Consider the following 12901-nt stretch of genomic DNA (forward strand, 5'->3'; position numbering starts at 1 on the left):
TTGGTTTATTCTTACATTATGTATATTCTATCGATGTTGATACTCCAGGGCGATACAATAACGTGACTCGAATTGTCCTCTAGTTCATGTGCCGCTACATATATATAATTTATATAATATATTATAACATTGCTCGAAACATCCTAATATCCCGGAATATATGTAGTTACAAGTTATTCATGAAAAAATAAAAAATTCGTTGAAGCAAATACAACTGCAACATAAATCCTAAAAAACTGTTCTTCGATAAATAACAGAGTTCTGTATTTATTTTTATAGAGGGATGGCGAGATTCAGTGTTGGGGGCTTCGCGTCGGTTATTGGTGACTCTCGGCAGTCTCTCCCGGGACAGTTCGCCATGTCCTACCAGGGTAAGTACTCGCATTATTTATCCTTTGTTAGGAAAATTGGTAAAAATGGTGGGTCTTATTGTTAGTATTTGCTCCCATTCTTTCGTCGACTAGAAAATTAACAAAGAAAAAAATAATTAATATTTCTTCGTTGAAAACTTGTTTTCTATTAAAATTACAAAGCGACATCAGCGACACGTGAAACTTGAGCAAACGTTATTTACTCTTGCCATTCTGCTTAAGCCACGTTAGTCACCTGGGGGTAGAAGGACCGTTTCGATACTGAAATGTAAATCGAGCCGCGGTTGCCACCCTTCTGCATTTCGCATTGCCAAAAGCAAGGATCTACTCGATGCCTCCGGCTGAAATATGCAAATGACACGCAACGCCGTCAGATACGATCTCGTTACCAACGCTACCGAGGGTGGATAATATTTATCGTAGGGAGATCAAGGTCCACGCGATATAGGATTCTGCAATCCTTTCTGAATTAAAAATTTCATACCAACAGCACCAACTTACCGTAATACACATTTGCTTACAATAATACTTCGTCAAGCTACGGCGTATTTTGCCAGTTACAACGTACATTTTTCCTTAGAGGAAACATTTGCAGTTATTTGATCTTATCTAATCTACATTCGTTAAGTTTATATATGCAGGGTGCCTTTGAAATCACGGTACAAGCTGTCGAGTGGTGATTCTACGTGTAAAAATAAGTCGCAAAAGAAGAATAATATTTTTTCATTTAAGATTTCGTTTTCGAGAAAAATGAGATTGAAGATCGGTCGGCTGACCGTGTACTAATTATGAGTTTCGAGGTATCCGACTTCTCTTTCTCCTCGTGTTGATATTTATATACATGGACAATGTCACAATTAATTTCCTATCATTGCTGTTATCTTATTTTCACAGTATCCGCGTTTGAAATGGTTTCATAAATAAGGATAAAAGTATTACTTTTACTAATAAAATTAAAATTAAATACTAATAAAGTAAGTATTACTAATAAAATTATCATCAGCACGAGCAGAAAGAGAAGCCGGATACGTCGAAACTTACAATTAGCGTACGCGTACCTGAAGGATCTTCAAACTCATTTCTCTCGAAAACGTAGTTTCAAAGAAAAAATTGTCATTCTTTATCGTCGACTTATTTTTACACGTAAAATCCAACCACCCAATCGCTTGTACCATGAGGACACTGTGTATATGATAATAGTAAAATAATTATTCTACATTAATCTACGCTATCTCTGTCAGAAATTAATTTTACAAAATTGAGTTTAAGTTTCGAACCAACTGGGAATATAAAATAATCTCGATTTCCTGGCTGTTGGTTTATTGAATGGCAAAGTATTAAGATTGACTTATCCTTCATCGAGGTTGCATTCTCGGTTTACATACCTTGGTTTTCATATTCAACATCTCGCTGGGTTTAATCTCTGCTTAGATATCATCTACGTCTATACATTTCTCGGATTTTCATAGTATTCTTTTACCTGAAAAAGATATTCTAAACGCGACTGATGGTAGCGAGAGTAATATATGATTCTGTGATGTGTGTGAAGCTACGTACGTTTTTATATTGATGGATAATGTATGTTTTTGGATAGAGGATACGGTAGATTTGACAATTTTAACGATGATATATGACCTTACGTCACTAGTCGCTAAAAGGAATTTTATTATCGTCGAGCATGTAACGACTTCACTTTGTTAGATTCTTTTACGATAAATCGAAGACTCGTAACAAAAAATTTTCCATGTTTTTAGATGATAATTTGTTCTTTAAAAAATGATTTATATGTGTCTTGACTTATTATGGAATGAAAATTAACAAATTGTATAAAAACTTTTGTTGTGAGATCCACAATTTTATGATCCAGGTAGACGTATTTTTCTACAATATATAGGATGTTTCAAAAATCATGATACAACAGACCGGATGGTGATTGCATATACGAAAATAAATCGAATAAGGAATAGCATTTTTTTCATTTAAAGCTTCGTTTTTGAAAGAATGATACGTATTAACTGCAAATATCGAAATGTGAAAAAGGTGATTAGTTTCCAAACTCATTTTTTTCGAAAACGAAGTCTTTAACGAGATAATGTTGTTCTTTTTCTGATTTATTTTTGCATGTAGAATAGAATTTGCATTCGGCCGATTTTAGGACACCGTGTAATGTATGTAATTACAGATATACAAATTATGTATCATTTCGTTTAACAAAAATTAGAATATGTTCAAATATATTTTTGCTCTTCTGAAGATAGACAACTATAGACAATAACGTGATATTTTATATCTTTTAAGCATTTAATGTTTTGATATTAACCTGCTAATTACGGAATTTAGTTTCAAAACTCCCTTACGGCGTGCGTAGTTAAAATCAAGCAATTAATTAAATAAAATTTACGAAAAAAAGTAAAGCAAAACAAGGAAGGATTACATTGTACTTCAATAGAAAATTAACATTTCATTGTTGAAAGAGGCATCGTTATTAAAAACTTAAAAATTACCAAAAAATAATAAAATTCATAAACGAGAAAATTTAAAAAATTCAGTTAGTTCACTGTGGTAACGTGGCTCCGTACTGATCCCATTTTTTTAGCAGACGGCAAATCTTCGAAGTGGATTTGCTTTTCATGATATAGGTGATATAAAGTTACATAAGCTGGTTATAAAGTTATACGCAGCAGAGTATACAAAACAATTCGAGGAATAAACGGTATACGCACTAAAGAGAATAATCAAATAATCAAGCTTTTTGGTATAAAATACACAATGGGTTTATTGGAAGTATAAAGGAAACATACCACTAAATGTTATTTATCTTACTTTTTACTAAAATTTTGAGTTTTTATAGTCAATGGTAATTTTTTATTTCACACGACGAGTATACACGTCGAACGTAGTTAAGGGAATCCTTTAAACATCGAAATAAATTGTTAATGGAGAAAGCAATATTTGATACGAATCTGTAAACTGATTTTCTGTCAACCATTAAAGAGATACATACGTGGCTTCTCATTGTTTCATTGAAATAATTCTTTCCAATACGTCCAGCTGCAAAGTAATATTATTTGGAATTTATCGTCCGATTCTTTGTCAGGAATAATACCAGGTTACTTTTAAAGTTTGCCAAATGTGTAACATAATTTGGGAGCAAAAATTCACCTTGGCAGGTGTTGGTGGCACATATATAGTTCGCTTCATATTGGGTTTGATTATTATTAGCTTGAAATTGATTGCAACTTTAACTGTTACGACCGTTCGCGGAGAGACGCGGTCGCGAGGAAAACGCGTCAGCGAGAGGCGTAAATTCTCGCTACGATTCGGTGAATCGACGCCGCGAAGTAGTCGTTCCCCTGTTTCGTTTAGGATAACAGAGGTAGTTGATTTGAATATGACACAGTAGTAAATTATATTTCACCGTTTATTCCACAACTTATAACGAGGATAGTTACACTGGTGCGTATGTACGAGATGAGTGAGTGACTGAGTGATCTGCGGGTGTGTATACCCGCTCGAAGGATGTTGACCGTTCGAAGGATGCAAAAACAGTACTCTTGGAAGACGATGCTGTCTCGGAGGAGAGCTAAGGATGAGTGTGTCTAGCGCACGGGACCATCGGATTTGTTGGTGCCGATGTTATTTAGGAGAGTGAGGGAATAGGCTTCGTTTTTAATTGGTTAAACGAAGGGCCTTAACCGCCCTCGAGAGAAAGTGGTTAGTGGGAGGAAAGTTGCAGCGGACGTGACAAAAACTGACTTTCCCTTGTTAAGCCGTGGTAGACAATAGTGTCTAGAAATTCCTCCGAACCAGATGTTTGTTTCGTTTGAAGGACCTTTTCTAGGAAATCTATGTGATTTATGGAAGGTCCTTGAAATCATGGAAGATACGCTGCGAGTATCCGAAGACATCTGGCTGCCATATTGCCCGCGGTGTGTGGCCTCGGCTAGGTAGAGTGTTACGCGACGTAACATTAACATTAGTACTACCAATAAATAGTTTACGCGAAGCTATTTCTACCAAAACCAGTCAAAATGACTGTCTTTAAAAAAATACGTAACAATAGAATATTTTTATATTTATTGATTTATTACTTTCTTACAGAAGCAATTCCATGTTATATAGTACATTTTTGGTATTATTGATCCATCTGCGACCATGGACCTAAACGAGGGTCGACACATTTATAAAATTGTCGAACCAGTCGTTTTGACTGGTGTGGTATTTCTAATGTTAGCATCTAGCGATCGAATTTTCCTGATAACTGATATCATCATATCGAATGATACGCAGTAAAAATTTTAAAAACGTGTGCGAAGTACAAAACGGGGAAACTGGTTAGTTGGGGTTCGATAAATAGATTACAGCACCCTTTTACACTTTGACAAGTACCAGTCATTTTGACTGATATTGGTATAAGTAGCCTCGATACAAAATTATTTTGATACAAAAAACAAAATAAAATTCATTATATTATTCTTGTAGTTATCGTTGCGAAACTCGTTACAACATTGCGGAAAAAATGTAACACGAAGTAGGAATTTGAAAATAAATTTGTAAAACCAGTCACTTCGACTGGTGTGATAGTTTTAGTGTTTAATCGACGCATCAGGTTTCTCCTCGGTCAGGTTTTTATGGTTATCATACGGTTTTGTGGATGATGAATTATGGAAAATCTCATTCGCGAAAAGTACGACAATGTATCACTGTCCGTGGTGGAGTGAATATGGGAAAAGTTTTATAAGAGTTGACAAAGTGGATTATGATACAGCAGTTCGGTATAGTCGGGATCGTGACAGAGGATAAGCGGATTCACCACTTGCTACTCTTAAGTTTAATAGTTTTTACGAATACTACCATTCCATCCGAAATAAAAAATCTCTTCCTATAATATTTTCCTCTATGTTGATACAAGTTGAATTACAATGAAGTTAGAGGTTCTAATATAAATGTTCCATTTCATTTGTAACTCTCAGATGAAAAACCTTATATAAATTATAATCTTTAATTTTTTTCCAATTTAATATTTACTTGTATCTGTATCATAAAATTTACAAATACTTATAAATGTTTATAAGTAGTTAGTATAATTATTAAAGTTAGTATAGTTCATAAATAGTTATAAATAGTTAGGGCAAAGAGTACCTGTGGCTTCTGCTACTTCAAGCAACAAGCACTCTAAAAGTCACATGAATAATATTATTTACAGCAGTATTGTTGTTTGTATGATGAATGGAAAATTATGTTAAGAAAGAAATTATATTAAGTCTAAAGAGTGTTTTCGTTTCAGTCTTTTAAATGTAGTAAGACTAGTGTAACAATGTCAGTAACAGTTTGCCATTGTAGTTTAACTGCAATGTAATAGTTAGTAAAATGCCGCAATTTGCCACTGAGGAATTTACGTGAAATTTTTTTTTTTTTTTTTTTATTTATTTGTTGAAATTACAATCAATTCTCGCGTTGAGAATTTTCAGTAATTTTTCTGGCGTGGCGCAGTGACATGGCTGTTTATTTACAATAAGTTAATACTTATTATAGATAGGTATAATTTATAAGTATTATAAGTAAGTGCATATGCTTAATTTGGATAATTAAATAAATCTGACGTTTAGGTCTAGCGGGTAGTGCCTCTTCAGCCTGCGAGTCTGGTCCGTCGTATCGAGTAGTCCAGTGATTAGGGGGTTACGGTGTTTGTTGATTCTTTTGCTGTATCTGTCGCTATATTTTGCTATTTCCTCTTTGACGGTGGGTATCTTGAGGTCGCGGTGTATTGTTTCATTGGTTACATACCAAGGTGCGTCAATTAGGGATCTTAGCGTTTTCGATTGAAAGCGTTGGAGTATTTCAATGTTGGAGTTACTTGCTGTTCCCCATAGTTGGATTCCGTAGGTCCAGACAGGTTTTATTACGGTCTTGTAGAGGGTAATTTTATTCTGTATATTTAGTTTGGAGCGTCGGCCCGTGAGCCAATAGAGTTTTTTTAGTTTGTCCTTTAGTTTCTTCCTTTTATCTGAGATGTGTGTCTTCCACGTTAGTCTCCTGTACAGGGTCATGCCCAGGTATCGGACTGTGTCCCTGCTAGGAACTGTTGCATTGTTGATGGTGACCTGGGGGCAGGTTTGTTTTCGGAGCGTGAAGGTTACATGTGTGGATTTCTTTTCGTTGACTTTGAAGCCCCATTTGTGAAACCACTTTTCCATGGAGTCGAGACTTCGCTGGAGAGTGGATGAGGCTATTACCGGGTCAGCGTGGGAAGCTAATAGCGCTGTGTCGTCTGCAAATGTCGCTATTGTTATATCATTTGATATAGGTAGGTCGGCAGTGTAGATGGAGTACAGTAGGGGTCCGAGGACACTACCTTGGGGTATGCCGGCTTCTATTGGGAATGTTGCGGAAGTGGCGTCTAGGTATTTAACCATGAATTGCCTATTGGTTAGGTAAGATTTTAGGATGGAGTAGTAGGGGTGGGGTAGGATCTTTTTAAGTTTGTATAGTAGCCCTTCATGCCATACTTTATCGAATGCCTGTTGGATGTCTAGGAAAACCGCTGAGCAATATTTTTTCTTTTCGAGTGTTTGGCTGATCGTATGAGTTAGGCGGTGGATTTGCTCTACTGTAGAATGATGTTTTCGGAAGCCGAATTGGTGATCTGGGAGTGTTTTCAAGTTCTCTAGGATTGGAAGGAGTCGGTTCGTGAACATCTTCTCGAATAGTTTGGACAGGGTAGGTAAAAGACTGATTGGGCGATAGGAGCAGGTTTCGTATATCGGTTTACCGGGTTTAGGGATCAGGGTAATCAATGAGATTTTCCAAGCCTTAGGATAGTGCTCCAGGCGAAGGATAGCATTAAAAATCGATGTGATGAGTGCTATCCCTTTTGTGGGAAGTTCCTTGATTGCTCTATTGCCTATTAGGTCGTGTCCTGCTGCTTTCTTGGGGTTTAGGCGACTGATTGTTTCTATAGTCTCAGCAGAGGAGAAGGGTTCGATAGGAGGGGACATTTGGAAGGGGGTGTGCAGGTATTCAGTAACGTCCGCGGCGGTTTGGGGGGAATGGGGTTTGAATACTTTTGACAAGTGTTTTGCAAACAGGTCGGCTTTTTCTATAGGGCTTCGCGCCCATCCACCTTGCGGACGGCGGATAGGTGGGATTATTTGTGGGGGGCGTGTGAGTTTCCTGGAGGCCTTCCATAGTGAGTAGTTGGCGTCGGCTGTGGGGGATAAGCTGGCGAGGTATTTATGGAAACAGTCGTTTTTATAGTTTCTTAGGGTTCTGGATAGCTTTCTAGTTGCGTTGTTAAGTTTGCGTTTGTCCTCCGGTGTTCTATGGGTCTGCCATACTCTTCTTAGTCTTCGTTTTTCTGCTATTTTTTTTAGTATGTAATGGGGATATTCTTGTTTGCTGTTAGATGGCTTTGTCGGTGTGGAGAGGCGGATTGCGTTTATTATGCTCGTGTTTAAGTATTCCGTGGCTGCTTCGATATCTTCCTTTGTTTTTAGTGGGGTGAAGGCTGAGGTTGAGTGTGTAAAGACTTCTCTGAAGAGCTGCCAGTTGGTGTGTTGGTTGTGAATGGTGCCATTAGGTGTATTCTCGATGATTGTTGAACTGACTGTTGCTATCACGGGAGAATGATCAGAGGAGAGATCAGCCGAGGAGTTGATCTGGACGTGTCTTGATGGGATATTTTTAGTTATGAAGAAGTCGAGAAGGTCGGGTATTTTGTTGGTGTCAGTGGGCCAGTATGTGGGTTCGTATGTGGTGAGGTAGTTGAGGTTGTTGTTTGTTATGCTGTTTAAGAGGTTTTTGCCTCTTGCTGTAACCAGTCTGCTGCCCCATTGGATGTGCTTGGCGTTATAGTCTCCTCCAACTATGAATCTGTTGCCCAGGGTGTCCAGGAAGTTATCAAAGTCTTCTTTGGCGATGGAGTGTCTGGGAGGGCAGTATACTGCTGAGGTGGTGATTGAGCCATGACAGTCTTCTATTGCTACGTTTGTTGCTTGGAGGTAGTCTTTCTGGAATGATGGGAGTTCGTAGTGCTTAATACTTGCTTTGATTATTATTCCGGTGCCACCGTGGGCCTTTCCGCTGGGGTGTTGGGTATGGTAGAATTTGTAACCATTTATTTTCAGGTAGCTCTTGTCGGTGAAGTGGGTTTCTGACACGAGCATTACGTCGATTTGCTGGTGTTTTAAGAAGAGTTCTAGTTCAAGTTTGTGTTGCGCTAGACCGTTGGCGTTCCAGAGTGCTATGCGCCTTGGTTTTATTTTGAGTCGGGGCGTGCTAATTTTTCCACGATGAGTGTTAGTAGCGATAGCAAGTGATTTATTTGCTCCGATTGTTTCTCTATTAGCTTTTCAAGCCTTGAGGAGTTGTCTGTGTTTGGTGGGTTGGGGTCACTGTTTTGGGGAAGGTTCCTTTGGCTGTTCGGGTTATTTTGGATGCCTTGTACTGCTTGGGCAAAGGAGGTTGAGGTGGAGATGAATTTGGTAGGACTGTGCGTTTGGTTGGTTGAGGGGGTTGGGGTAGTCGTGAATTTCGGCGGGCTGGGCGTTTGGTTGGATACCTCTTTTGCTCTGGGCTTAGGGTACCTGTTCGTGTATAGTGTTTTGTATGCTGGGCAGCCTTTGTAGTTGGCAGGGTGGTCCCCTTGGCAGTGGATGCATTTCGCTGGGGTTTCCAGTGATTTGGCGCACTGGTCAGTGGAGTGAGAGCCTGCGCATTTAACGCAGCGGAAAGTATGGTTGCAGTATTTCTGCGTATGACCGTACCTTTGGCACCTTTTGCACTGCACTATTTCTTTTTTCACGAGCGGTGGTTCGATCTTTACTATCGCGTTCATTAGGCGGCTGATGTTATATATTTCCTTATTGTTCGGTTTTTGTTTAATGTCTAGGAAGAATAAGGATAACGGGTCTTTCGAGACTCTATGCCTTATATTACTTACGTTGACGACTTCGTGGCCGAGTTTTGAGAGTTCGTATTTTAGTTCGTCTATATCTGCTGAGTGGTGTATGTTTCGTAGGACCACCCGGAAAGGCCTTTCCTGTTTAAGTTGGTAGGTGTGGAAGTTGGCGTTCAGGGTCCTGAGTGTCTTGGTGAGTTTTCTGTAAGCTTCTGGGTTCGTCGGTAGTATTTTCACCTTGTTGTTGCTTATCTTAAGGTTATATTCCTCCTTGCTGGTATCTCTCTCTAGGGACTTGGTCATTGTCTGTATGTCAATGACGTCGTCCACAAAAATTGGTGGGGGAGGGGGGATTCTCTGTGAGTGTTGGTTTGATGGCGGTTCTACGATTTCCATGGCGTCGTTTGAGGATTCCAATACGGCGAACCTGTTGTGTGTGTTTATTTGCGTTGCTGGTTCTATTTTCCTCTTCTTTGTAGTGTTAGCGTCGTTAGTGCGGAGAGTTCTGCTACACTTCTGCCACGGGGGGGGGGTAGCTCGGGGTAGCTGCGAGTCTGCTCCGGAGAGCCTGGTCGCGGTTGCTGGGCCATCATCGAGCTAGTTAATTCGGAATGAACAACTAGTCGTGAGGCTGTGAGGCTTGTATTCGTGTTGGGGTTAGGTGCGTGGGATTTTCTTCTCCCTAGGGGGTAAGGGGCACTTAGCTGTGTTCTCTTTCGACGGTTGGGCGACACGTGTTGTTTTCGAACTACGCTGGGCACTAGAGACACGTCTGCACGCTTCGGCACTCCACAGCGAACTGCGATTACAATTGTGATCCTTAAAAGTTGAAATAAAACTCACTTTAACCCCTTGCCATACCATTTAACTCGAAAGAACCCGGGCCCAAACGTTGCGCCTGAATGGTCAGGAAAAGAGCCGAAGTAACGGAGACAGAGTGCCGGAACTTGAAACATCGGATCGTGTGACTGAGTGCGTAGATAGTTGCACTCGTGTTTAGAAAAAGGACACCATCCCATACATTTATACTTGGCTCGAAATTAAGACTACGAGTGAGACTCGTGATATTCATGTTTGACATGAAATTAGACGAGCCTGACTCGTGATATTCAAGTTTGGCTCAAAATTCTCATCACGACTCAGACTCGTAAAAGTATAGCAAGGAGTTAACTCGAATTATTTGCCACGTACCCAGATGCGTATTTTACCTCTATAACCTCTAATTTATTGGGTTGGCAATCTATTTGATTGCGGATTTTGTCATTAGGTTGTAATTACTCAGTTACCAACTCAATAGAATAATCAGAGCTCTACAGGTCGAAGTTTACCTCCATAAATCGAAGTTCTCTGGCCGCTGCCTCTGCAACTTGAAGTGTGCCTGTAATTATGCCGTGTGTCTCAAGATGCGAGGAACCAATCATTCGATGTTGTCTTCTTTCTTCCAATCGTTAGCATTGTCTCGAAAACCAAGACAAGCGATATCCTGCTTCTTTGGCCTTCAATTCCATCCATATCCATACAAGGTAATTGTTCTTCGTCGGCCGAACGCGTAATTGCCATAGTCTTCCGCGTCTTTAACTTTCGCATTTATATACATCGAATAAAATGAGCTCTAAGAGAAAGCTTAAATTGCCAACACTTTATGAAAGGGTGAATGTAATCTTGGTGTAAAAACCGACTCGAACAAGTGCAGATTTTAAAACTGAATCAAATACGACTTTTTTAAGCAATCACGCTAATATTTCGGATGTAAAAAGACATTAATGTGACGAATGATAAAAAAATGATATCTATTACGTTTTTGAAAAATGTCCCTGGGAAATCTTCCTTGATATTTGGACTTGCCCGGTTCATGTACCAAAATACTGGAAATTTGAAATGAAATATTTCGTTTCTTCGCATCTTTATTTTTGCTTCACCTTTTTTCGTATTCCATAATCAGTTTCCCAAATAAAACACTGACAACTGATTGGCACGTATTTACTGCCAGGTGATTGATATAATTCTTGTCAGCCCGAAAAAATTTCGAATCGATAAGAAGAAAGACAGGCAATTAATAGAAAAGATTTACTAAACGTTTGAAACACATTGGCTGATAGATTGACGCTACATTAACACCATCGTTGACGCTGTATTTGAGAATAAAAGCCGGGTGTAAGTTCTGGACATGACCGATTCTTCTTCCCAAAGATCACATGGATAAGTCCAGGAATTGTTATGAACGCATTGGACTTCTCTGATTCTTGTACGGATCAATCGGCGATGTATAAAAATATATAAAACTTCAACAAGTACAATCTTTGTAAAAGATGGACTTGCCCGATTTTTGTACCAACATCTTCCATTCTATTCAATTCAATTGAATCCTGTGTGAACATTAAAATTGTCAAGAGGGATTTGAAGGGCTACAATTAGAGAATGACAAAAGTAGTAATTTAGCCATTAGTTTCTAAAGCCTACTATCTTATTCGTCCGAGAACGTTATATCGGGATTCTGTAGTGGCGGGCGAATAAAGAGCAGAAATATATGGAGCGTTTATTTTAATAGTGGTGTAAATCCATTTTGGTAAAAAAATGAGATGACATAATTTGTGATTAATTTAGTGTAAACTTTTTATTTATAGCTAGTTAATATTTAATATCTTGAAAAATGCCAATGCTTTGTTCAATTTAAAATTGGCCAATGAAAGACATTGCGTAGCGATTGATTATGAAAGTGGTGTAAGTCCAATTTCCGTAGACATATGCGTCTATTTCTTATACACACCACAGGATTATGATGTTATAAAACATTGTCGACAAAATAAAAAATTTGCTTTACACGAAATGGGACGGGCGAATTTCGTTTCAGCAAAAAATTTACAAAACGCAATTCAAAAGTGGGCAAGAAAAATAGTAACGAAGAAAAGGTAAACTGGCTGAAAATATATTGGATGAGGTTTTGCAAAAATGGACCGTATACTATTTTATATAAAATATCGATGAAGGACACAGAATTTAAGACGTTAGATTTATGACCTACATGTCGAGAAAGACCGCAAAAATTTGAAAAAATCGCCTTGGTGTCTTTATATAACAATGCAAAACCTATTACATACGAAAAATATAAGTTATGCCAGTTATTACCTTATATATCTCCTGTGCATCATGAATATTTCAAAACACTGCCACATAAAGAGAAAAAATAAATAATATCAATATCTGATGTTAAGTTTAACAATTTATAAATATAATTAACGTTCAAAATAAAAAATACTACTTCTATTTTATTTCTTGTTCTTATTCATAAACAAAATTGGATTAATACAAAATACATTTTGAGTGATATTTAATTTTTCATAATTGAAATTAAATGATTTTTACAATCGACTAATTATGAAAATGGTGCAAGTCCATTTACAGCTCGTAAATATACAGTGACGAGCAAAAGTGTAAACACACTCCGCTGATTTTATGTAAAAGGCGATACTACGACTAATTTTTCAAGTGATCGGTAAAGATTAGGTAACAGTAACTACAAGCTACGTCTGATTAACGAAATGTAGTAGTTCATTTTCATTAACATTAATAATGTACAGAATATTTTATAATAATTGTGTTTTGAAACAATGTTTAGTTTTGCACGTTTCGT

The 12901-nt window shown here is 38.1% G+C and overlaps 1 protein-coding gene across 1 annotated transcript in view; it reads left to right on the top strand.

Moving 5' to 3' along the window:
* Positions 1-255: 255 nt before the first annotated feature.
* The window catches only part of LOC117242180, a 47206-nt gene continuing 34560 nt past the window's right edge, over positions 256-12901 (top strand). The window contains exon 1 of the mRNA XM_033508651.1: positions 256-371. Within this exon, the coding sequence (XP_033364542.1) occupies positions 284-371 (88 nt within the window). The 5' untranslated portion in view covers positions 256-283. The remainder of the gene's footprint in view (positions 372-12901) is intronic.

This window comes from Bombus vosnesenskii, unplaced genomic scaffold (genome assembly GCF_011952255.1).
Source record: "Bombus vosnesenskii isolate JDL3184/JDL3185 unplaced genomic scaffold, Bvos_JDL3184-5_v1.1 scf7180000016264, whole genome shotgun sequence".
NCBI classification, from domain to species: domain Eukaryota; kingdom Metazoa; phylum Arthropoda; class Insecta; order Hymenoptera; family Apidae; genus Bombus; species Bombus vosnesenskii.